The sequence below is a fragment of the Rhinopithecus bieti genome, unplaced genomic scaffold, assembly GCF_001698545.2.
Source record: "Rhinopithecus bieti isolate Rb0 unplaced genomic scaffold, ASM169854v2 scaffold_2554, whole genome shotgun sequence".
NCBI classification, from domain to species: domain Eukaryota; kingdom Metazoa; phylum Chordata; class Mammalia; order Primates; family Cercopithecidae; genus Rhinopithecus; species Rhinopithecus bieti.
Genome location: NW_016804196.1, coordinates 2,838,433 through 2,865,767, shown reverse-complemented (window position 1 = coordinate 2,865,767; position 27,335 = coordinate 2,838,433). Strand labels below are relative to the sequence as shown.

At 43.8% G+C, this 27,335-nt stretch overlaps 1 protein-coding gene across 1 annotated transcript in view; it reads right to left on the bottom strand.

The window, feature by feature from the left end:
* TNFRSF11A (TNF receptor superfamily member 11a) overlaps positions 1 to 27,335 on the bottom strand; it is a 62,558-nt gene that overhangs the window by 7,732 nt on the left and 27,491 nt on the right. Inside the window, exons 5-10 of the mRNA XM_017867120.1 lie at positions 24,102 to 24,245; positions 19,851 to 19,944; positions 18,107 to 18,201; positions 16,378 to 16,491; positions 11,414 to 11,466; positions 8,382 to 9,165 (exon numbers count right to left, since the gene is read on the bottom strand). Of these exons, the coding sequence (XP_017722609.1) occupies positions 8,382 to 9,165; positions 11,414 to 11,466; positions 16,378 to 16,491; positions 18,107 to 18,201; positions 19,851 to 19,944; positions 24,102 to 24,245 (1,284 nt within the window). The remainder of the gene's footprint in view (positions 1 to 8,381; positions 9,166 to 11,413; positions 11,467 to 16,377; positions 16,492 to 18,106; positions 18,202 to 19,850; positions 19,945 to 24,101; positions 24,246 to 27,335) is intronic.

The window sequence follows — 27,335 nt, the reverse complement described above, 5'->3', positions numbered from 1 at the left end:
GTCCTGAACTGTCCTTGCTAAAAGTAAGAATTCCTTAACATTTGCTTTCTGTATTGCAGAACAGATTAGTTGTTCACATCAGAGAGTTCACATCTGATCTGCGATGGTGACATCAATAGGTCACCATGTTGGCAGCTGTATAATCAGGTGGGTGCTGTGGGTCTCCTTTTCAACATGGTTCCTATGGTTTCTGCAGTTGATGTGTATCCCAGGAGGGTAACTCTTTCCACTGAATGCCAAGAAACTCAACGGGGACCTCTGCAGTTAGCAGGGAACTCTCCCTTGCTGGTGGCTAGTAAGGGAGTATGAAAAGGGGAGGGATGGTTCAGATGAAGATTACCCAAGATGGCCTAAAAAGATCTGAGGCTTAAGAGAATGAAGAAACAAGCCACAGACTGGAAGAAAATGTTTGCAAAAGCCATATCTGATACAGGACTATTTCCCAAAATAAACAAGGAACTCTTAAAATTCAACAATAAGAAAACAAACAACCCGATAAAAATGGACCCAAGGCCTTAACAGACACCTCACCAAAGATATCCAGATGGCAAACAGGCATATGAACAGATGCTCCACGTCATATGTCATCAGGGAAGTGAGAATTAAAGCAACAGTGAGACACCATTACACACCTATTAGAACGGCTCAGATCCAGAACACTGACACCACCAAATGCTGGTGAGCATGGGGGCGGGTGGCAGGAACTCGTATTCTTGGCTGGTGGGAATGCAAAAGGGTACAGTTGCTTTGGAAGACAGTTTGGTGACTTCTTACAAAACTAAACATTCGCTTAACATGTGATCCAGCAATCATACTCTTTGGGATTTACCCGAAGGAATTGAAAACTTATGTCCACACAAAAATCTGCACACACATGTTTACAGCAGCTGTAGTCATAATTGCCAAAACCTGGAAGCAGCCAAGAGTCCTTCAGTAAATGAACGGATAAACAAATCCTCCATGTCCATCCACACAATGGAATATTATTCAGTGTTAAAAAGAAAAGAGCTATCAAGCCATGAAAAGACATGGAGGAAACTTAGATTCATAATGCTGAGTAAACAAAGCCAATCTGAAAAGGCTATAGAATGTATGATTCCAACTCTATGGCATTCTGGACGAGGCAAAACTATGGAGGCAGGAGAAAGATCAGTAGTTGCCAGGAGTTCGGAGAGAGGGAGGGGTGAGTAAGTCGAGCACAGAGGATTTGTAGGGCAGTGAAACTACTCTGTGTGAGACTATCATGGTGGATGCATGCCAGGATACACTGGTCCAAACCCATAGAACATACAACACAAAGAGTGGACCCCAACGTGTCAATGTGGGCTCATCGACTGCAGCAAATGTACCATTCTAGTGGGGGAGGCTGTGCATGTGTGGGAGGCAGGAGGAATATAGGAAATCTCTGTGCCTGCCCCTCAATGTTCCTATGAAGCTAAAACTGCTCTAAAAAATAGTTTACATTAAAATCATGAAGACCAGAGGTTTTTCGTAGGCATTGTTAGTCCATTAAGCCAAACCAGGCCCTGTCACTCCCCTCTTGCCTTCTCTCCTCGGGATCCCTTTCTGACAGCGTTCCCCTTCGAGGCTGCCTCTGACCTTTATTTGACATTTATTTTGCTTGCCAAAAAAAAAAAAAAAGATAAAGTTTGAAGCACGTGGAAGAAAGGCTTTCCCCACAAGGGAAAGTGATAGCAAAAATGGTAACATCCTGAGACAACTGGTAGAAGAGAGGTGTCTCACCATAACCAGGGGACCATCACACACTGTGCATCCTGCTGTCCCTCCTGTGGAACCCTCTGGGCCAGGCCAGGCCTAGCTACTGCCTCTCCCTCAGCCAGAGCAGCCAATGATGCCAAGACTGTGCCTGTCCCTATTCTGTGACACACTGAGAATTCTCCAAGGCACAGTAAATAAATGAAATCAGCATCACTTGCACTGACTTAAGAGGAGACAGTGCGGTGGTTTAAGGTTGCACTGCAGCCCTGATCTCCTGGGTTCAGGTGATCATCCTACCTCAGCCTCCCCGAGTGGCTGGGACTACAGGTACACGCTACCATATCTGACTAATTTTTAAAAATGTTTGTAAAGAGGTCTCACTATGTTGCCAAGACTGGTCCTGAACTCTTGGGTTTGAGAGATCCTCCCACCTTGGCCTCCTGAAGTACTGGGGTTGCAGGTGGGAGCCACTGTGCCCTGGCCTGCAATCAGATACCTGAACCATGGCTTTGTCGCTTACTAGCTGCGTGATCCTGGGCAAAGAACTTGTCCCATAGAATTTCGGTGAGGAATAAGATAATACGCACAAAACACAGCACCCGGTGACTAACGTCTATAATATCACTGATAAAACTGTAACCTTCAGGCTATCGAACCAATCTTACAGGTGCCTGAACACCATATGACTGACGGAATTTGAAGGCTACCCTAAAGTATGGTTTGAAAGCCAGAATGACGTGGGGGTTTTTAGTAAATATGGGAATTTGGAAGTGTTTCTAACAGTTAAGATGGATTAGTTGGCAGGGTGTGGAGGGTCACACCTGTGATCCCAGACAGTGCAGTGGGTTAGAGGGTACAAGCTTCACAATCAGACATTTGTTTTTTTTTTTTTTTTTTTTGAGAAAGGGTCTTGCTTAATCACCCAGGCTGGAGTACAGTGGCGTGAACACAGCTCACTGCAGTCCTGACCTCCTAGGCTTGGTTGTCCTCCCACCTCAGCCTCCTGAGTGGCTGGGACGACACACCTTGGGAGGCCTAGGTGTGTGGATCCGTTTGAGCTCAGGAGTTCGAGACCAGCCTGGGCATCATGACGAAACCCAGTCTCTAAAAAAAAAAAAAAAAAAAAATACAAAAATTATCAGGCTGTGGTGGTACAGGCCTGTTGTCCCAGCTACAAGGGAGGCTGAGATGGGAGGATGGCTTGAGCCTAGGCGGTGGAGGCTGCAGTGAGCCAAGATCGTGCCACTGCTCTCCAGCCTGGGTAATAGAGCCAAACCCTGTCTAAAAAAAAGCGTTAAAAAAATGGATTAGTTGACTTAACATTAATATTTAATGTGACTTAACCAGAAAAATGTTCAGGTAACTTGAGTGTTAAAAATAGCAAGTAAGTCAACAGAAACAATGAATCAATAATGTCTTCCATCATAATCAGCACGATGCTTCTACTTGGTCCATGCTTGACAGAGCCGGCTCCGTGGAATTTGTATTTCTCAGGCAGAAAGAACAAACTTAGTTCTAAGAACACAATCCCTGACAGAATTTACATTTTTAAGCAAGATAATGCACACTTTTCTTCTCAAAAGCTTATTATGTTGTTTAAAATGCCTAACATATGAATATTAAATCACAAGAACTATGCCAAATAATACCACTAAATTGTCATGTAGATTTTCTTCCAAGGAAGAGAACTAAAAATATACACAAATACACTCAAACTACCCAGGCTACATTGGGTTCTTTTGGAATTTTTTTAAAAACTTATTTTATATTTAACCCATATGCTTCTCATGTGATTTTCCTTTTTATGGAAATGTAAGTTCTGTTTCAGGCATTTAGAAGAAACTGGGTATGTGATGATAAGGGAAGGGAAACAGTATTTAATAGTTCCATTCTGAATCATGCTTGACAATTACTTAGAAAGTCTTACAGACCAAAACCTTCCAAAATGAGCCCTATCAGTGCAGAAAGAAGGAAGGCAGGACGAAATGAAGCAGAGTATATACAGTGACCACATTTTTCATATATTTTGAAATAGTGCATTGATGTTTTACAGCAATGAAAGCTGAATATTATCACCAAATGGCCTAATTATGAAATATCTATTTTAACTTCAAGATTCAGGGCCAATGAACCATATCTGCCTTTATGAGATTTAGCTGAAAGTGACATGCAAGGTAGTGAATGGCATTCTAACAAGAGTGTGACGAAAGGCCAAGAAGGGCTGTCCTCTGCTGGAGGGGAAGAAAGGAGAGGAGGTAAGTTTGGAGAGGAAAATCTTTTTCTATACTCTCAGAATGGAAATGGATGGTCAACAACAGTCATTTCAGGAGAGAGTGGGACCAGGGACAGAGATGGAGGACAGGGGAGGATGAGGGGTCAGACAGGTCTTCACTGTCCTGTGTTCCTGGCTCCCAGGTAATGGCCTTGGAGAGTCTATGCTGCTAGGATGAACCAGGTCACCTGTGCTCTGTCATTTCTGCCTCCTCTGCCCAGGACACTAGGTGAGCCCAGGGCAGTCAGTGCCAGCCCTTCCATCCCTCTCCTTCAGCTCCCTAGAGCAGACCAAAGAACTGAGAGGCTGAGAGTAACTTGGGGGAACAAACAGGATACAGCGGTCTCGTGTTCATCTATTTATTCCTCAATGGATGAATGAATGAATGTATAAGCATCCATTCACTTAACATTTTGAGATACTAGAAAGATTAGGCTACGAGAATTCCCCCCCCCCCCCTTTTTTTTTTTGGTACAGAGTCTTGCTCTGTTGCCCAGGCTGGAGTGCATTGGCAAGATCTCAGATCACCTCTGCCTCCCAGGCTCAAGCAATTCTCCTGCCTCAGCTTCTCAAGTAGCTGGGATTACAGGCGCATGCCACCACGCCCAGCTAATTTTTTTGTATTTTTAGTAGAGATGGGGTTTCCCCATGTTGGTCAGGATGGTCTTGAACTCCTGACCTCAAGTGATCCACCCACCTCAGCCTCCCAAAGTGCTGGGATTACAGGCGTGAGCCACTGCACCCAGCCAGAATTCCTACTAACTGGTTGTGGCTGCCTAGAGCTGGGGTGTTGATAGGGTGTGAGAGTATCCAGGCAGGGGAAAAAGTCCCCAAGATTCATTACAAACAACAGGCTGCAGGTCAGAGAGGGGCAGGCTGTGGAAGGCCTGGATTTCTCAAATGATTGATTCCTTTTCACATGGTCCACACCCTGGCATTAATCCCTACTTGTTTTTCAGGCTTTTTCAAGTCTCTGTGGTTCAGTGGACCTTCAATAAAGGTTTAATTGAAAAACAAATAGGTATTCAGTGTTCATCAAGAATTGTTTGCAGCCACAGAAAAGGAAGGAAATCATGTCCTCTGCAGCAACATGGATGCAGTTGGAGGCCATTATCCTATGCAAATTAATACAGAAACAGAAAACCAAACACTGCATGTTCTCACTTAGAAGTGGAAGCTAAAACTGGGTATTCATGGACATAAAGATGGCAACAGTAGACACTAGGGACTCCTAACTAGGCAGGGGAAAGAGGGAGAGAAACAAGGATTGAAGATACCGTGCTCACTGCCTGGGTGACAGGATCAATCAAACTCCAAACCTCAGCATCATACAATATACCAGGTACAAGCCTGCACATGTAACCTGAATCTACGATAAAAGTTGAAATAATTAAAAAGCAAAATCATTTTTAAAGGATAATAAAAAAAAAAGACCACCCTAACTTTCTCCAACTCAGAAGTGACTGAAACTAACCAGTGGCTTTGGGAGCCAAAACCAAGCCACCAGCCAACAACAGACATATTAATCATAAGCAGTTATGGTTTCTTTCACATGAAATAACTCTCTAGGGGCACAGTGAGAATGAGCCAATCTCCAGGTGAGAGGGCTTGTAACCAAGGCAACCATTACGTCATCAGGATTAGGCGTAACTTCAGACCTAAATTAAGGCATGGTTATTTAAGACATAACCAGAAGTATGCTTCCCTCTTCGCTGATCTTTGCTAATCAGTCTCCTTGCTTCTTAGGACTTATAATATGGCTAAAATAGCCTTAACAGCACGGGGTATTATATTTTTTAAAGTTGTCTACACTTGTGGAGCTGTCTGAAAAATCATCATTCTCCTCACAAAGATGCTGGGACAGCAGATACTCTTCCCTAAAGAAAAAGTCCCCAGTCACTGTCATTTCTCCAGAAACAGTTTGATGTGATTGTAAGTAAAACAAACAAAAAATACTCTCATATAAAATCAAAAAAACCCTTTAAAATGCCACATCAGCAAGAGTCCTGAGAGCACAGGGGCTCTGAGGGGACCACAGGATAAGGCCTCTGTGGGACTGCTCACCTAAGCTCCATCCTCTTTCACGCATTTTATAGAACGTAAATTGTGACATTTTTAAAAACTACAAAAACAAGAATGAGAAAGTACTATTTTGACCAGAAACCATAAGGCCTGTTCATGGAGAAGTAATTGTGGAGAGAATAGCACAGCCTCCAAAATCAATCTGGCTGCTGCCTCTCCTCAGGCGAAAATTAATTTGGACCGCTTGCTGGCGTCGACCACGGGCAGACTCTACGGATGTTTTGCATGGCTAAGCACCAGATGAAGACAGAAAAGCAGTGTAAACTTTTGCAAATTAACACCACTTAGTTGATGACACACTTTTTATTCCTTTCCTCCATCCCTAGATGGTTTAGTGCTAGAGAAATAAAAGATGATGAAAAACAGACTAGGCTACTGTTATGACTCTTACAGGAGAGCAAAGGTCGGGCTTTTTGTTTTATGGCATTAAAAGATCCATGTATCTCTCTCTCTCTTTAAATCTGGCCAACACTTCTTCCAAGAACTGCTGCTGATTTTCACACAGTGGCAACGTCATCTTCCTGGTGTCACCCACTGAAAAACCGGTCTGCCCCTGACAGTGCGGCCAGGACCTGGCTGCTGCCAGAGACAGAACGTCAGCTTTCTCACTCCCCACAGCCCAGGGTCCTGTCTGTCTCCACAACCTGGGGGAAGACAATAAACAGAGAGAAAAGAAATAGAACGGGCCAGGCGCAGTGGCTCACGCCTGCAATCCCAGCACTTTGGGAGGCTGAGGCAAGTGGATCACCTGAGGTCAGGAGTTTGAGACCAGCCTGGCCAACATGGAAAAAACCCATCTTTACTGAAAATACAGAAATTAGCTGGGTGTGGTGGCGTGCACCTATAGTCCCAGCTACTCGGGAGGCTGAGGCAGGAGAACTGCTTGAACCTGGGAGGTGGAGGTTGCAATGAGCCGAGATCGTGCCATTGTACTCCAGCCTGGGTGACAGAGTGAGACTTGGTCTCTAAATCAATCAATCAATCAATGCAAACGAACAGCAAAGCCCAGTCATGGAGATTCCTTACAATCTTAAAATAATAATAATAATTCTGAGATCTGAGAAGAAAACATACCAGTTCTTTGAAAAATATCCCCAAACATATCTCCTCCTTTCCGTTTGACTGAGAATTACTATTACTGAATTTATACATCAGTCAATCTATGTAGCTGCAGCAAAACCACAAGCTTGAGGAACAGATTAAAGCCAGGAACCATCATTACCACAAGGCAAAACAGTCTCTGTGTTTAAGGCACAGATCTAGCTACCTCAGGGTTATAAAACAATTCAAAGACCGGCTGCTAGCACCACTTGCAGTCTAAATAAAGAAGCAGAGAAGAAAAAACATCTCTGGAGAAGGGTGGCCTATGAATGGGCCTTTTGAAAATCATGAGTTGGAGGATTCTGTGAAGCCCCTTAAATAGTATACATCCATATATTCGTTTTTCTGGAGGGAGTATCTATAGCTTTCGGAAGATTCTTAAAGAGAGCACTGACCCTTCAAATGACAGATAATTCTCAGAGCCAGAGCCCTCACTATCAGCTGCAAAGTCCTTTGTAACTACACAATAAAACAGACGGTGTTTTACCCTCATGGAAAAAAGTTATAATATTATAATTGGTAGGTTGTTCATGCTCAGGCAGTGTTGCAGTGATACATCTTCATAATGATGTTAAATTGTTAAAATTATCCGCCTGGTTCCATAAATATATGACACATTGTAGTTATAAAAGGGGCCTTTCTCATGAAACTTTTTAATAGACAGTTTTACTGTATCATTAATTTGGTATAGAATCAACACATTATTCACAATAAATATTAATTAATTAAGGATTAACTAAACAATTTTGTGTGTCCCCGTAAAATTTATAAGAGCTTTCTTGGGGGAGATTTAAGAGGCCTAAGGTACTTTGAAAACAAAAACCAAAAAGCAGAAATCTGAGGGAATGCCTTGGCTCAGCCAGTCCTGAGACCGATGTTGAGTTTGTCTTTCAGGGGTCAGTGCTGGGGGTTGAGATCTTATCCTATCATGAAAAGCCTGAATGCGAAAGGGTATGGGACATGTATGGATGCAGAAACTGCCCCAGAGGTAGACGATGAAGCCACACGGTGCTGCGCACAATGTATAACCAAACGCGTGAACTGAATCCAAAGCCATCCTGTAAAAATGCTTATTAAGAGAAAAAGCGCAAGCTGAGGTTTTCCCAGTAGCTTCCTCCTTCCTAAATGGTCTGTAATACCTGCCCCCAAACCCTGTGCCAAGAACTGGCCCTTCTGCTCAGAAGTGAGAGACCGGGAAGTCACTTACCAGATGCAGGGGCCTGGCCACCAGGGGAGCTTCCAGACCCGGTGCCTGCCCTTGCCGAGCTTGGGAGCCTCCCATCAGTCCCGTTCTCGGGCTGGTCTCTGGCCTCTGTCCTGCCGGCTGCTTCTTCATGGGGAAGGCCCATGCCATAGGCACACTGGGGCAAGGGTCCACGTTTCGGGGAACCCACGAGGGGTTCACAGTCCTCCCCAGGAGGATTCCGGCAGCGTGTGCAGACATCTGCCCAGTTAGGGCTGGGACTGGCTGCCCAGTGCGGGCAATGGCCACCGTCCACCTCTTTTTGTAAGTAGTTTTCAGAGGACATGGGAATCCAATCAGTCCCGCACAGGGGCTCAGTGCAGCTGCAGCTTTCTGAACCCACTGTGCTCTGTGTCCCTGTGAAGCACTGGCTTAAACTGTCATTCTCCCCTACCTCCAGGGGTTCAGAGAAAGGAGGTGTGGATTTGCTTCCAGGCTCAGGGAGGAACAGTAAACGGTCTGCGGGCTGGGAGGGCCTGTCCATGTATTCATCTTCCGTGGGCATCTGTCTGAAGCAGTCTTCCTCTATCTCGGTCTCGCTGACCAATGAGAGTATCCTGGCATCTTCGCCTTGTGCGTAGGGACCACTTCCTACACACGTGCCCTGACAGACACCACCTTGATCTGGGTAGCACATATCTTCTGGAAATGTCTTCTTCTCCAGAGTCAGCAGTAAGACACCTTCACACACTCCCTGCTGACCAAAGGCTGCCGTGTGTGGACTGACACAACTGTCGCCTGAGGACTCCTGCCGATTTACATTCAGAAGGCAGAGGCATTACCACCCAGAGTTATTAGGATAAGTTTAGCTAAACATTGCTGAAAACGGTGTTTACACTGATTATTTCCACCATAACAAGTACAGATGGTATCCTGACCATGGCACTTTGTGTTATTCAAAATTACCGAGTGCAGGAGAACTCTAGAATGGAATACAACTAGAAACAAATGAATCTAGCTGCATCTCGGATGAAAAGCATGTTCACACCTGAGCAAGGAGAGGAGCTAAGCCAAATGACTTTTGAGCACAGTATTCTGATGACATATTCTCAATCTAAATACAAAACCCAAAAACAACTGTAAACAAATATTGAACTCGAGTTAGCAACTCTGTGTATCACTGTGGTATGCTCTAGTAATTCTGAAACTACTTGCTGTGTATTCTAGAATTGAGCAAATGAGGAAATATATTGAGAATAATAGGAGCCAGGTTTCATACAGCTGGGGAAAGAAAGATTCAAATATGGGAAAGCAAAAGACCAGAATGAATGAATGTTGTGTTGGCCTGGAATTGAAGAAATCAGTTTGAGCTTATGCTCTCAAATGTATACATTTTATATCAAAGAAAGTAGATCTAACTGGGCACGATGGCTCATGCCTGTAATCCCAACATTTTGGGAGGCCAAGGTGGGTGGATCACCTGAGTTCAGGAGTTCAAGACCAGCCTGGGCAACACAGTGAAACCCCATCTCTATTAAAAATACAAAAATTAGTTGGGCATGGTGGCGCGCGCCTGTAATCCCAGCTACTCAGGAGGCTGAGGTAGAAGAATCGCTTGAACCTGGGAGGCGGAGGTTGCAGTGAGCCAAGATTGCGCCATTGCACTCAAGCCTGGATGACAGAGTGAGACTCTGTCTCAGAAAAAAAGAAAAGAAAGAAAGATCTAAAGGATATAATGAAATGATTAATGAAAATGTAATATCAAATGTGGGTTGAATAATAGTATTATACCACTGTTAAATTTCCTGATACATGTACTATGGTTATATATGAGAATGTCCTTGTTCTTTTTTTTTTTTTTTTAATTATACTTTAAGTTCTAGGGTACATGTGCACAACGTGCAGGTTTGTTACATATGTATACATGTGCCATGTTGGTGTGCTGCACCCATTAACTCGTCATTTACATTAGGTATATCTCCTAATGCTATCCCTCCCCACTACCCCTCCCGACAATAGGCCCTGGTGTGTGATGTTCCCCTTCCTGTGTCCAAGTGATCTCATTGTTCAGTTCCCACCTATGAGTGAGAACATGTGGTATGTGATTTTCTGTTCTTGCCATAGTTTGCTGAGAATGATGGTTTCCAGCTGCATCCATGTCCCTACAAAGGACACGAACTCATCCTATTTTATGGCTGCATACACACTGAAATATTTAAGTATATGGGGCACACGGTCTGCCATTCACTCTAAAATGGTTTGAGAAGAAAACATACCTGTGTTCATATACACACATACAGAGGGTAAGCAAATCACAAAGCAATAAGAGAAAATAGGAACTGGTGGGCCTATGTGTAGGGTATATGGAAGGTCTTTGTCCTTTTCTACTACTTTCCTATAATTTTGAATTGTGTCAACATAAAATGTTACCAGAATAACTAGAGAGTCAAGGAAAGTTGCAATTCATCCTTTTCAGGAATCTATACCAGACAATCAAGACTGGTACTAAAAAAAATAACATGAACACAGAGATGAGAGAAGTGGAAACAAAGACAAAGAAAACAGGCATCTAGAATGAGCCTGGACTTGGGCTTTGGGCTGCTCTGCAGGGATCCATCCTGGAATTTGAGGTTTGGTCACTGCACCTGGAAATGCCCCTTAAGCAAAGAGGCTCAGGCCTGGCGCGGTGGCTCACACTTATAATCCCAGCACTTTGGGAGGCCAAGGCAGGTAGATCACTTGAGGCCAGAAGTTCGAGACCAGCGTGGCCAACACGGTGAAACCCTGTCTCTATTAAAAACACAAAAAAATTAGCCAGGTGTGGTAGTGGGCACCTGTAATCCCAGCTGCTCGGGAGGCTGAGGCAGGAGAATCACTTGAACCTGGGAGGCGAAGGTTGCTGTGAGCAGAGATTGCACCCCTACACTCCAGCCTGGGGCACAGAGTAAGACTCCGTCTCAAAAGAAAGGGGGGTGGGGGGCTCAATATTTGACTAGGATGGCTCTACCAGCCTGTTGAATGTACTTAACAGAGGCACCAACAACTGTTCACTCTACCTTATCTCCACTTAGGCGGCCACAAGCCTCATTCATCCAGTGCCACAAATTAGCTAGAAAACACAAAGCAAGGATAAGGACTTCAAGTTATTATTTCCCACTTCTTTTCTTTTAAATAAAGGTTATTATGTATATTTAAGGTATACAACATGTTATAGGACAAATATAGATAGTAAAATGGTTACTATAGTGAAGCAAATTAACATAGCCATCATCTCACTTAGCTACCCATTTTTATGTGTGTGTGGCAAGATCCGCTAAAATCTACAAATTTAGCAAAAATCTTGAATATGATACAACATGATTAACTACAGTCCCCATCCGTACATTAGATTCCAGGACAACTTTCTTCATCCTGCATATCTGCTACTTTGTATCCTTTGACCCACATCTCCCCATTTTCTTTCCCCCTGCCTCTGATAAGCATTGTTTTATTCTATATCTCTGTATATTTGACTTTTGGGGAATACTACACATATAAGTGCAATCATTCTAAATTTTTCTTTCTATATCAGGCTCAGTATTATGACCACTAGGTCAGTTCAATATTATCTTTCAACAGAGTCCACTGCAAGTCTTTCAGTGAGCGCTCCTGGGAGTGAAAGCATTTAAAAGTAAATCAACTGATTTAAAGGCTATGAAGGGCCAGGCGCGGTGGCTCACACCTGTAATGCCAGCACTTTGGGAGGCCAAGGCGGGTGGATCACTTGAGGTCAGGAGTTCATGACTAGCCTGGTCAACATGGTGAAACCACATCTCTACTAAAAATACAAAAATTAGCCAGGCATGGTGGCACTTGCCTGTAATCCCAGCTACTCGGGAGGCTGAAGCAGGAGAATTGCTTGAACCTGGGAGGCGGAGGCTGCAGTGAGCTGAGATGGTGCCACTGCACTCCAACCTTGGCGACAGAGCGAAACTCGGTCTCAAAAAAAAACAAAAAATAATAAAAAAAAAGGCTGTGAAGCCATCTTACTCCTATCAAAAACAGAACTTCCTGTTCTATGCAAAGCAAAACATGATCCACCAATGTTTCAGTGACTACCTCTGGGCACATTTGGGGGCTGTCAGAGCTGCTGCTATGACTATAGACATTCTCAGTCTCTTAACAAGTTTTCTTTGGCTATGAGGGACTAAGTTAGACATCATAGAAGAACCAAAGAAAACATGTCTAGGAGACTGATTTTTCCAGTAAACTAGCTTGAATGTACTATAAAAGTGAGGCAAGCACAGCAAGCTAGGTGACAGACCCACTGAGACCAGCAGGCCCCAAGACCTTTTCCACTATATCTGGCTGCTTCTCAGAAGAAAGAAGAATATGTTCAAAAACTACATCTCCACTCACTCTTACAGAAGTGATGAAACCTAAAAGGTTAAATTTTATGAATTTTAAGAAATCTATGAATTTATATTATGCAAAGATACAATTTTATCCTACTTCTAATGAACATTTAATGTTGGGCTCACTATAAAGACTAAAGTTAGGACTGGACCCGGTGGCTTACACCTGTAATCCCAGCACTTTGGGAGGCTGAGGTGGGCGGACTGCTTCAGCTCAGAAGTTTGAGACCAGCTTGGGCAACACGGTGAAACCCCATCTCTATAAAAAATACAAAAATTAGCCGGGCATGGTGGTGCGTGCCTATGGTCCCAGCTAATTGGGGGCTGAGGTGGGAGGATTGTTTGAGCCCAGGAGGGCGGTCGAGGCTGCAGAGAGCTGCACTTGTGCCACTGCAGTCCTGCCTGGGTGACAAAGTGAGACCCTGTCTCAAAAAGCAACAACAACAACAACAACAACAAAAACTGACTAAAGTTAGGAGTTGTCAAATTCACCATGGGAAGATCATCACAGTTCAGTATAATAGCTAATGAGCACTTAAGCATGCCAGGGGTGGCGCCCAGCAGTCTCATCATAAAATAGGGGAAATAATAGTGCCTGCCTCATGGTGCTGTTGTGAAGATGTACTTAGTACATGCAAAATATATGTAGTCATATCGGCACATATTAAATATTTAATATATGTCAGCTATTACTATCATCATCATTATTCTTGCTTCTTTTCTATCACTTTGAAATTATATATCAAGGTAAACTTACCCGCCCTCCCCCGCCACCCCGCCAAAAAAAAAAAAAAAAAAAAAAAGGACAATTGCAGCTGTTTCCTTGGAGAAATCAGTCTAGACAATCACAAATGGCACTAAAAATAAATACCTGTCCATGGAGCTGGTAAACATGCAGACCTGCCATGATCACCTCTGCCCTGGACAACTGCAAACAGCTTCCTAACTGGTGCGCCTGCATCTACGCTCACTGTACCACACATTTGTTTGCTACTCTAAAGCCAGAGGGCCGCCCTTGGTCCCTTTTGCTAAGGACAAGGAGCAAACTCCTTCAGCAGCCCTGCAGGGCTACATGGTCTGGCCGTGCCCTCCTCTCTAACCTTGTCTTCCACTTGGTCCCTGACTTTGTGCTACAGTGCCACTAGCTCCTTCCAGCCTGCTAATGCACCGTGCTCCCCTCATCATGCAGCTCTCAGGATAGAATGCCTGTGGTTCTTCTGATGTCTCTTGGCTAGCGAATTCTGACTTGTCTTTCAGATCTTAACTCACACATTTCCTCCTCTGGGAGGCCCTGGCTGGCCTCAGGGATGGGCTGACCTTCTGTCATCTGCTACCTGGTGCTCAGCACCTTCCCTTGCACACTCGGCTTCCCTCCGTGGGCTTAACGCCTACCCTGCCCACTAAGATGCTTCCTCCAGGAGGGCACTGGCTGTGTGTCTGTGTTGCTGGATATTGAGACCCCAGTGCCAGTCCAGTCCCTGATGATCAATAAACATGTAAGGATGAATGGATGAAGAGAGAGCTAACAGTCATGACATCCAGTTCAGTAAACGGTAGGCCCATATGGCAGTAAAATAGTATCAAAAAGAAAAACCTAAAGAACCAAACATCAGGAAGTCTGTTTATCCCACATAAACATGACTACAAGTGACCTTCATCATCTGAACATGCATTATCCAAATTCCCAGTAATGATGTTGTTAAGGAGGTGAAGTTGCACTAAATAAAAGCATTCAACAATGAACAGACTCTTTAAAAAATGGTCACCACTCGGCTGGGTGTGGTGGCTCATGCCTGTAATCCCAGCACTTTGGGAGGCCGAGGCGGGTGGATCACGAGGTCAGGAGTTTGAGACCAGCCTGACCAACATGGTGGAACCCCATCTCTACTAAAAATGCAAAAATTAGCCGGGTGTGGTGGCAAATGCCTGTAATCCCAGGTACTCAGGAGGCTGAGGCACGAGAATCGCTTCATCCCGGGAGGCGGAGGTTGCAGGTGAGCTGAGATCACACCACTGCACTCTAGCCTGGGTGACAGAGCAAGACTCCGTCCCAAAAAAACAAAAGTTCACCACTCAAACATTGCTCACTGCTTAACACTGGCATCAGAAATCTCTATCTTTCTTCTTTAATTAGTCTTCTGATTGTCTAGTGTTTCATTTGGCAATGTAATGGTTAGAGAAGCAGCTAGATATGCAGGGTCTCATGAAGTCCAAGGGTGTGATGTGGGAGAACTGATCAAATCACAGCAAGGCAAAGTGGGCCATATAAATAAGCAATCAACTGGGCCAGGCACTGTGGCTCATGCCTGTAATCCCAGCACTTTGGGAGGCTGAGGCGGGTGGACCACCTGAGGTTGGCAGTTCTAGACCAGCCTGGCCAACATGGTCAAACCCCATCTCTACTAAAAATACAAAAATTAGCTGGGCATGGTGGCAAATGCCTGTAATCCCAGCTCGGGAGGCTGAGGCAGGAGAATCACTTGAACCTGGGAGGTGGAGGCTGCCGTCAGTCAAGATCGTGCCATTATACTCCAGCCTAGGCAACATAGCGAGACTCTGTCTAAAAAATAAATAAGTAAGTAAGTAAATAAATAAATAAATAAAAGAGCAACTGAAAACGGAAAAGGATCGTGAAACATTAGGTTTTTAATATTCAAGTCAAAAGAGAATGACTTGAATATTAAAGGATTAAGAGATATTCTTAGGAAATCTAATGAAGTCTTGAATCCTTTCATAAAATTACACATTTTAGCTTTGTAGTCTAAAAGTTAAACATGGCGTGATATTTAAAGACGCTAACAAATTTGTGTGGGAAAATTATTCCCAAGAAACAGGATAAGACTTGGCTGTCTATTCTAAGAATAAGCACCTAAATTTTATTCAATATAACTTATTTTCATAATCTGAGGTTCTTTTTTGTTTGTTTGTTTGAGATGAAGTTCCATTCTTGTTCAGGCTGGAGTGCAATGGCATGATCTTGGCTCATTGCAACCTCTGCCTCCTGGGTTCAAGCGATCTTCCTACCTCAGCTTCTCAAGTAGCTAGGATTACAGGCATGTGCCGCCATGTCTGGTTAATTTTGTATTTTTAGTAGAGATGGGGTTTCACCATGTTGGCCAGGCTGGTCTCGAACTCTTGACCTCAGGTAATCCACCTGCCTTGGCCTCTCAAAGTGCTGGGATTACAGGTGTGAGCCACCGCACCTGGTGGAGGTTCTTATTTCAAAGTAACACTCCAGTCAGGAATTCCCCCCTACCGCTCATCTAAATATTTTATGTATATTTTAAATGCACGCATTAAAAATTGATGTATTCTAGGATAAATGCAAGCTGCTGTATATGTGATGCTGTACAGTCTATACAACTTAAACATGGAGCTTACAAGTCATCAGTTTCCTGAATGCCAGAGTATTCTTGTTCCCTTATATATAACTAGGCAGAATATTGGCTTTTTCAGGTTTTTGGAGTTCTGTTTCTTTTTGTCAGAGAATGATAAAACATGTTCTGCTTTAGTTTAAGCAGATCACCATAGGCAGCAAGTGGACAATCTACTCAACTTCCAAAGCATTTACCTAGAAATCTATCTCTTTTAAGATTAATTTGCAAAAAGCACCATAGACTCAATACCTGTGAGTGCTTTCCCTTTTTTCCTATAGCAAACGCCAAAGACGATGGCAGCCATGAGGGCCACAGACGTGAAGAGAAGCAGAATGATCAAACCGGGCAAGTAAACCTGGGGTTCTGTATTGAAAGAAAATGAGAAATATGGTATTAAAGATTCTTTAATGTTATGCAGTTGAAAAACAAATCCTGGTAAATCAAACCTCAGAATGAAAAATGTTGGTTTGGGATAGCAGAAGTGAGAGTCCCCACCCCTGGCTGTCCTTTGTCCATGAGCGCTCACATTCTGAAGGGTGAGATCCACAATCTTAGCCAGCCTGGCTCAGTCCGGTTTCACTCTACGGGAGAGCAGCCCAGGGCCATTACGGTGTTTCTACCTTAGAACATCTCTAATCATGCTCACCACACCACCCAGTCTCATTCTGGCTAACCTCCAGAACCCTTCAGTATCCCCAGATGAATGACCTCTGCAGACAAAAGGAGTTTCTTCTATCTCTTTCCTAATAGCAACAGAGCACCAGGGCTTTGCCGGTCATGAGAACAGAACCACAGCCATCCTGTGAAATATTTCTGGAATTTTCATCCCCAACACCATGTGGACCCAACCATTTTCTTCATCCCTCCCTGATCACTTCATTGCTAGAATCCTTGTTTAAAACTCTTGATTTACTTGACCTGGTTTCCTGGACTCCTACTTTTCCTCTCCTTCTCTTTTAAAATAACTTTTATTCCTTCAGTTATATTTAATATTATCTGCCAAATGGTCTTTAAAAAGTTTGCTCTGATTGTGTAACTCCACATCCAGAATGCTTTAATGTCTTCCTGTTTCCCAAAATGTCAAGGGCAAACCCCTGATTTCTTGGTCAAAGCCTGTTAACCCGGTTATTCTGTGGCCTATTGTTCTCTTTCCTCATCCGAAAGGTCTCCTTGCCACTTAAGCCATCTCTTCCGATATCTGGACCCGCACCTCCACACTGTGCTGTTCACCAGGTAACCAGCCTCCACCACCAACTTTCTGGCAATCTGAAACTCTACTTAAGACTAATTTAATGTGGCCATGTGCAGTGGCTCACTCCTGTAATCCTAGCACTTTGGGAGTCCAAGGCGGGCGGATTACCTGAGGCCAGGAGTTTGAGACCAGCCTGGACAACATCGTGAAACCCCATCTCTACTAAAAATACAAAAATTAGCTGGGCATGGTGGTGTGCGCCTGTAATCCCAGCTACTCAGGAGGCTGAGGCAGGACAATCGCTTGAACTCAGGAGTTGGAGGTTGCAGTGAGCCGTTATCATGCCACTGCACTCCCGCCTGGGCGACACAGCAAGACTCCGTCACAAAAAAAAAAAAAAAAAAAAAAAATTAATTTAATCTGCAACACGTTCCATAGATGATAGCAAGATCCTAACAATTTTGGGAGATGACCAAAATCTCCTCACAGACACTTGTGACCACCATCATCCCACCGTGTCTGAGCATTTTATGTTTGCAGCTCTATTTTCTTTTTATGCATATTAAAACATGATTAGTTACCCCCAATCCAGTGTAGAAAATTATCAAGGAAATAACATACCTGGAATTAAACTACTGATTAAAATGAAACATTGAGCTGACCGTGCACAGGATGAAATAAAGGGGGAGAGGATGCCTGCAGACCCATGTGCCATCTGAGAGGGATCTAAATGATCTGACTACCCCGGGGCACATCTATCAACCAACAGGCTCTTTATAAACATACCATTTGGTGGTTTTCTAGATGGCAGAGAAGAACTGCAAACCACATCGGATTTCTCTGTCCCATGATGTTCTACTGTCTTTCCAAGGGAGGTACAGCTGTGGGCGGGGGAGTGGGGGGGAGGGGAAGGCAGTTCAGCGCTTTGGTTTTATATGCTTGTTTTTTAAAAAATGAACAAATGCAAGGCTCTCCCAGATGGCCAGCTCCTTCAGGAGAGGAACCCATGCCGTCTTGGACATTTGAATCCTCCGTGCCTTCTACAGGGAGGAGAACATCACAAGGTGGGACAAAGAAATAAGCAAAAGCAAATGCTGCCTGTGTTCTCTGACAGCTACTCTGAGAGTGTGGTCAGCAAAGCAGCAGAGCAGAGTCTTCAGGAAAGAATATTCTGGCTGTGCCCGGTGGCTCAGGCCTATCATCCTAGCACTTTGGAAGGCTGAAGCAAGAAGATTGCTTGAGCCCAGGAATAAGAGGCTAGCCTGGGCAACATGGTGAAACCCTGTCTCTACAAAAAATTTAAAAATTAGCTGGGTATGATGTACGTGCCTGGGGTCTCAGCTACTGGGGAGGCAAAGGCAGGAGGACTGCTTGAGCCCAGGAGGTTGAAGCTGCAGGAAGCCATGTTTGTACCACTGCACTTCAGCCTGGGCAACAGAGCAAAATCATGTCTCAAGCAAAAAAAAAGTATATTCCAATAGCTTCAATTACATGGTTAAGTGATATACTTTTGCTGATTGTTTTTTTTGAAAAACACAGAAAATCCTCTTGAACATAAAATTTGGATAAGTGAATCAGAAAATAAACATTTATTTATGTATTTTAATTTAATTTTCGCTGTTTAAAAATGTGAGATAGGGTCTTGCTATGTTGCCCAGGCTGTTCTCAAACTCTTGGGCTCAAGCAATCCTCCTGCCTCAGCCTCCTGAGTAGCTGGGATTACAGGCATGTGCCACCACGCCTGGCAGAAAATAAACATTTCATAAGGAATATACAGGGAACTGAAAGAATCATTACATTGATTATTAGTATTCAACAACAAGCATGAGATGAAAGCACCCACGAATTCCACTATAGATACACTCACATACGTGAGAAATCATACATAGATGAGATTCTTCATCACAAAATTACGTATTACTGTAAAAGACTGGGAACAACCTAAGTGACTATCAATAAAGAACTTATTACATAACTTACAGTTCATCTCTACAATGAAATACTATGCAGCTGTGAAAAGCCATGAAAATCATGAACTGGTGAACTAATATAGAAAAAGCTTCAGGATATAATATGTGAAAAAAAAAAAACCCAAGATGTTTACAGTGTGCAAATGTTTATATAAACAGGAGACTTCTATATGTATGTACACATACACGCACATACACACACACAAATATCTGGATGAATAAATCAGTGATGTTGGGAAGTTGGGAGAAGTAGGCATGACCAATGAATAAATGTTATAAATCATTTTCAACCAAACAAGGTTAGAAAAAGCTGCACCCATAAGTCACAGATTACCAAATCTAAAAAGTCACACGAAGTTCCTGTCACACATAGGGCTGAAGAATTAGTTTGACTGGTTTATTTTCCCCATGTTGAACTGACAGACTTTTTCCATTTTGAACGTGGCTTCAAGAGGAAGCCTAACCCAACAGAATCCGTCCGTTTTCAACCCAGACAAGACAGTGGAGGTTGAGTTGTTTAAAAACCAACCATCTCTTCTGACTCCTTTGTTGTTACTTACTTGGTCCAGGGTCTGCATTTGTCCGTGGAGGAAAAGGCGTCTGAGAAGTAGCCTGCAAGGCAAGGTTTGCACACCGTGTCCTTGTTGAGCTGCACTGTGAAAAAAAAAACAAAAACGAAAAACCCAGACAGAACAAACACAAAACAAACGAGGTCATTTAGAGATCATCCAGGCTGAGACCCCAGAGGACTGGAGGTGAGGCGCTGCCCCTCTCTGCTCTCACCTCCCACCCCTGTGCCTTTCCCGTGTCTGATTCCTTCAGCTCCCACAGGCTTGGGCCCACAAAGCAGTTCTGACCCCAGTAGTGAGTTACAGAACCACGCTCGGAAAGGTAACTGGCTCGATGTCAGACCACTAACACTCTTATGTGATGTCCAGGTTAGGCTAGCTCTGGTCCTGACCTTTTGTTGTTCAGAGTCACTTCCCTGGTCACCAATACTTTGTTTCCCAGTCTGGGAGCCGGTGTTGACTGCTCCTGCTATCTGCCTCTTGTTTTCCCCTACGCACCTATGTACCTACGTACCTGTTCAAATCAAACATTAATTTGAACAGCTTTTTTTTTTTCTTTTGAGACGGAGTCTCGCTCTGTCACCCAGGCTGGAGTGCAGTGGCGTGATCTCAGCTCACTGCAAGCTCCACCTCCCGGGTTCACCCCATTCTCCTGCCTCAGCCTCCCGAGTAGCTGGGACTACAGGTGCTAGCCCAGCCTTTGTCTGCAAGGAATGGCAGACCCATCACTACTTTGAAGGGAAACTCACTGTCCTGACCTCTTCTGATGAGCTTAATCTCCTCAGTCCAAGTATCTGAGTGTCAACAAAGTTTTCTCAGTTAAAAAAAGAAGACGAGGAAGAGACCTACAGGTCTCTTTCCCTGCAACCAAGGGTTGGTATCAAACATTTTCTGTAAAGGGTCATACAGTAAATATCTTAGGCTTTGCAGGCCTGTGGTCTCTGCTGCAGCTACTCATAGCATGAAAGCAGTCCAACAATACATTAAAAACAATGGATGAGGGTGTGTTCCAATAAAACTTTACTGATAAACACAGTGGCACAATGGATGTTAGACTCCTTCCTTAATAGACAGCATTGAAAGCAGGAGTTGATCCTGGTTAGTAAACTGACTTGACTCTCATATTCCTCATGAACTACACTGTCAAAAGAAATGTCTCAGGTTTCCTATGCCTATTCCCTCTACTGCAATCCACGCATGATGATTCTTTGGTAAGTCCCAGGAAGAACACTGGCTGCGATGTGATATCATAATCAGGCAACTGGCTGGTGCCCAAGCCACAAATGACTCCTGAAATTAGTAGCACTTCTGTGATTTACTTTCACGAATAAAACACTAAAAAAAGGAATTAAATTTTCTTTGTCCAAAGTCAAGTACAAAGTATATTCTTGATTTCTGCAATTTGGCTGGCTAAGTAGGGTACCCGCTCCTGCATCTAGCAATTTGATTTGCTTTGAAATCTAATAACTCACATGAATTTGAACAGTTTTTTTTTTTTTTTTTTTTTGGAGACAGAGTCTCACTCTGTCACCCAGGCTGGAGTGCAGTGGTGCAATCTCAGCTCACTGTAAGCTCCGCCTCCCGGGTTCACGCCATTCTCCTGCCTCAGCCTCCCGAGTAGCTGGGACTACAGGCGCCCACCACTACACCCGGCTAATTTTTTGTATTTTTTTAGTAGAGACAGGGTTTCACCACGTTAGCCAGGATGGTCTCAATCTCCTGACCTCGTGATCCGCCCGCCTCGGCCTTCCAAAGTGCTGGGATTACAGGCATGAGCCACCGCGCCCGGCCAATTTGAACAGCTTTTGAAAAGAGAAGCACAATCTAGAGTTGTGAGAAGCTCTCAAAATCGAAGACATGGGAGCTAACAGGCATACAAAGGGTTAAGGGTGCTAATTTCCATAGCTTGACTTCCATATGACTCTTAGTAACACTGACCTGCCAGAAGCATCCTGCAGGCTCCTTTCCTTGCTCCCTTTCATAATCACACTTTTCCCACTTTACAAAAGGCATACTTCTTACCCACCCCATAGTTTGCTGCTATGCTGCCAAACCTCTGAGATGTCGAACAAAGTGACAAGTGGAAACACTGGTGATGGCAGAGCTCCCGCGCTCCCTGGCACACCTCCCACCTTTCCCGCTCTATCAAGGGCAAAAGCAGGATGACAGAAATGGGGCAGCTGCGATCAGGCTGAGTTGTTCTGAATTGAAATTACGCAGGGTGGGGCAGGAGTGAAATTTCCATTCATCTACCCCTTCCCCTCTATCCTCCACCTATTTTGTCCAAAAATGAACCCATTTCCAAAGGTACAAGGCAGAGAGAACGTCTAATAGAACCCCTGATGTGACATGTTGGTGAAAACCTGGAGGAAAGGCTCTGGGCCTCTTCTATTTTGGAATCAGAATTCAGAGGGAGTTGGCTGTGATAGGGAGATCTATTTTAACAATTAAAAAATCAAGTTAGACTTTTTGTAACAGAAAGCACATCTGGTTTAGTCAATGCATTTGATAATAAAGACCGAGTGTGTCAGTTAGACTCTGTGATGGACATTATCCTTGATATGAATTGAAATGGATAGTATTTTAATTCTCCCAACCCTGTCCAAGTATTTTGGGTTAAAACCAGGTGCGTCTAAGGGAATGGTTAATAGGCATAAATAATCATTTGTTAAGTCTTGGAAAAAACTGCTTTTGTTATACTTCCTAGAACTCAGGAAAGCAAATGACTCTAAGAAATACTTTTTCAACTCAAAAGAATTTCTATTTCTTTACTTTCAACAAAATTGGAGGACACAATTGAATTATCAACTGATAGATCATTAAAAATAACTTCTGATATCACATCAGTAGGTGAGCTTGGACACATAAATCAGAAGGTATTGAAAAAAATTGAGGGACACGCCTATAACCAAAGTGTTTCCTTTGCCATTCAGTTATTTATGTGAACAAATTTCTCAGCACTTACATACATAAAAAAAGTAGAAACAAAATTGATGTTGAATGCTGTTGCATTTTAGCAATAAGTAATGTTCAGCCATAAATATATGAATTGGAAAAAAAATCCCATTCATTATGGAGGTCGGAGGTTTTTACTTTTACGATTATAATACAGCAAAATAGGATATATTCATTTTTGACCAATTGTGTAATAATAAAGGTAGTGACAACTTGGTCCAGAAGAAATGCTTTTAGTCCTGAGTCAAAGTAAATATTTAAAAATTAAGGTTTCAGCCGAGTGTGGTGGCTCACGCCTATAATCCCAGCACTTTGGAAGGCTGAGGCGGGCAGATCACCTGAGGTCGGGAGTTTGAGACCAGCCTGACCAACATGGAGAAAACTCGCCTCTACTAAAAATACAAAATTAGCCAGGCATGGTGGAGCATGACTGTAATCCCAGTTATTTAGGAGGCTGAGGCAGAAGAATTGCTTGAACCTGGGAGGCAGAGGTTGCAGTGAGCTGAGATCGCGCCATTGCACTCCAGCCTGGGCGACAAGAGCGAAACTCCATTTCAAAAAACAAGATAGGTGCATATTTTTCAATAGGTGCATATTTGAATATGAAAAGGTGATTAGTAAATTCCCTCCAAGCATAAAAAATATATCAGGACAAAATTCTGTGGGGAAGGCAGAACGTATAGGAAACAAAAGGAGAGAAAGGAATTATGTAAACTGTCAAATAGTTAAATATGATTAGTGCATTTAAAAATGAATCATAGTGGGTACCAAATGGCCATAGTGTTTACGTTCCACTGGATCCGTTTCTTCCGTGTTATCGCAGTTACAATTCCCTAGTACTTAAGTCCTGATCAGTTCTTTAAACTTGTAACAAAATGTTTAGATGTCAACTTAAAACGTGCTGGGGTGGGGATGCAGGGTTTTCCAAAATTCTAATGGGCGCACACTCTTTAAAAATGTCCAACCACCCCTGCACTATCCTGCTGGCTCCTAAGTAGGGATCCCAGGTTTCCACAGATGGAGGAGCCCCAGCGCCCCCTGGCCATGGCCAGAGCGTGTGGGCAAATTGCCGCAGTTCCTTTGAAGAACCTAAGCGGAGGATTCATTCTCAGGTCTTGCCTGGGCCTGCGTCTCGTGGAAAATCAGCCCCCACCTTTCCCCACCCCTCGGGTTCCTCCAAGGCTGCCTAGCACCCTGGAGCTTTCTTGCTGCTATTATCAAGACTGTCTCAACGCTGGCTTTGCATGGCTCAGCAAGAGCCGACAGACGCACACATCCAACCCGTACACGGGTGCTGGGCGCCCAGGCCCGGTGCGCACTCGGTGTTGCGGCGGCAGCACTCGCAGTCCTGGCTCCAGTGGTACCCAGCCGTGCACGCGCAGCGCCGGGGGGCCGTGCTGTTGCCGGCGTCCACGGCCACCAGGGCCTTGCCTGTGGGAGACAAGAGACAGGTCATTAGACAGGGAGGGGCAGCCAGCCCAGACACACCGCCCACGACTGCACTATCCAACATCCAGCCCAGAGCAGCCCAGACCAGCAGCCCGCCTGGCGGGCCTGCAGAGTGAATCACCAGGACACTGCTCGAGAAGTCCCAAGTTCCTCCTCGCACTTCCTGCACTGGCACGAAAACGTCACGGGGGGTTCTTCTCTCTCTCATAATTAAGAGTTTTGTGGGCTTTTTTAAAAAGTCAATTTTCATGTTAGTAGGAAGATAAGGACTTGGGAATTGATGATCATTGAATGTTTTGGCACATGCAGAAGGGTCACAGAGTTGAGCTTCCTCATTTTCCGTAAGTTCAAATACCACATACGTAAGACTAACGCGAGTTTGGACCTTAGAGAATAAGGCTTCTGGAGGTTTAGGATTCATCTTAGGATCCTGAGGCATCCCAGGGTGAAAACGGGCTGTTGTGGAGTTACATGAGTGGAGAGGGTACAGAGGCAGGCCCAGTAACACGCTTAGAGGCAAACTCTCCTCAAGCACTCAGGATAACATGTTTGTCTCTGTTTTCACAACACATGGCCTTCTCGTTCCAAATCTCCTGGCCCCTTCCAGTCTTTCTGGAATGCAGGTATGTATGGTTTTTCCAAAACCATGGGAATTAATCTGTTGTAAACACTACACACACACACACACACACACACGTATCTGTTATAAACTACATACGCATACAGATAGGAATCAAATTATTGATCAATCAATAGTCAGTCCTCATTATTTGCAGATTCATATTTGTGAATTCACCTACTCAATAAAATTTATTTGCACCCCAAAATCAATCCTCTTGGTAATTCTGCAGTCCTTCAGGGACAGAACCGTGTACATTTCGAGTTGAACCGTGTACGTTTCGAGTTGCTCCACACTCAGGTTTCTGGCTGAGGTTGGGCCAAGCGATGCTCTGCCTTCTCGTTTCAGCTCACAGAAGGTAAACAAGTGTTTTGTTGGTGATTTCCCTGCTTATAACAGCCCCAAGCTGTCGTGCTGAAGAGCTGTCTAGTGTTCTAAGTGCAAGAAGGCTGTGGTGTGGCTTACGGAGAAAATAACTGTTAGAGAAGCTTCGCTTAGGCATGAATTACAGTGCTGTTGGTCATGAGTGCAATGTTAATGAATCAACATGTATCAAATAAGGTGTCTTTAAACAGAAACACACATGAAACAAGGTTATGTGGTGATCAGTCTGTGATGGTGTCACTGGAGGCTTGCAGGAACCTCACCCTGTAATCCACTAGGACTAATGGCTCACGATTTGCTAATTCAGCATTCGTGGTGCCTTTACAGAACACAGCTACCGTGCATAACCAGAGTCAACTGCACATATGTGCATGACCCCGCCCCCCAACATGATACAAACCAATAACATGATTTAAAACAGACCTTGTACCCTTCTAGGGCTCCTTCTCACCTGGATTGTCCAAACAGCCCCTGCACCTTATATTCCTGAATACTTATAGGAATTCCAAGGGAAAAACAAGCAATCAAACCAGAAACCCTCTGTCTCTTATTGTCTCAAGTTACAGCCAGTAGGGAGGGGACATTTCCTATTGCCAATCTTTATAGACCCAAGCTTAGTGACCCTGGATAAGTCCCCCCATCTCCTGCAGTGCCCACTCTTCCAAGGCCCCAGTCAGCTCTGCAACATCAAGGTCAATACTCAGAAACATGTCCACAATGCATGGGAACGTCCACAGACACATGCCACTTCTCTGGAAAATTCCAGCTACTCCTAGGATTCCATCCGAATGTAAGCCTGGGTCGTGATGAATAATTTTGACATAATTTAAAATATTGTATGTAATGTACCAGATTTTTGGCTTTAATCAACTTTGGCAGTAGACAGAATGAATCTTTATTTCCAAGAGACAGCAATGAGTCAAGGTCATTACTAAGCAGTAGGAAATAAAAAAGGCTTGATCAGATGCTTCTGCTCAGTGGAGTTTCCATGTTACCTTCCCCAGCCAAAATCTGCCAGCTGTCTCCAGCATATTAGAAAAACTATAGTGTTAAAAGAAACACTTATTCTCTAATTCTGTCCATTGGGGAAAAAACTTCTATACACAAGGATCAATCCAGTAGTGAGTCTTCTCTAGAATCCAGACTGAGGTCACTAAATAAAATGTTCCTCTAAAAACAATCAGGAATCCTTAGAGAAACATCTGATTGTAGTTTAAGACAAGAATTATGCAAGCTAAGCATGGAAGCAATAGATGCCTGGGCTGTATCAAAACACCTGGGGCCACCTCATAGAAGTGTGACAATCTAAGCACCATTACAACCAGTTACTGCAGGCAGGGGACCATGGCTCACACCTGTAATCCCAGCACTTTGGGAGGCCTAAGCGGAGGGATCACTTGAGGTCGGGAGTTCAGAAAGAGCCTGGCCACACGGTGAAATGCCCTCTCTGCTAAAAAATACAAATGTTATCAGGGCATGGTGGCACATGCTTGTAATCCCCGGCTACTTGGGAGGCCAAGGCAGGAGAATCGTTTGAACCTGGGAGGCCAAGGTTGCCGTGGGCCAAAACTGTGCCACTGCACTCCAGCCTGGGCGACAGAGGAAGACTCAAAAACAAACAAACAAACAAACAAACAAACAAACAATAACTGCAAAAGACTGAAACTGAAACACCTCAAATACCTCCATAATATAAGTCCTTGGGAGAATGCTGGATGATGAAGACATTGTTTTGCAAAGTGATAAATAAGGTTAAAAGCATTTGTTCTATCTTTTCTATATGTGCTGCACTGCAGGATAAATGTTTGTAACTTTATCAATAAATAGTTGATGAGGGAAGTTTATCTTCATAAAGTATGCCAGCTAATAAATGAAAAAGAAATGAGAGAATCAGAACATCACCTTTATGCAGCCCCTAATGGAAACAAATCTAAACCATGACCATCAGCAGCTGCTGATGTTAGAAAGAGGAAGGCTCAGCTATTACATGGTTCCAGTATTCTACGTATGAACTATATATATGTGTGTGTGTGTGTATATATATATATATATTTTTTTTTTTTTTTTTT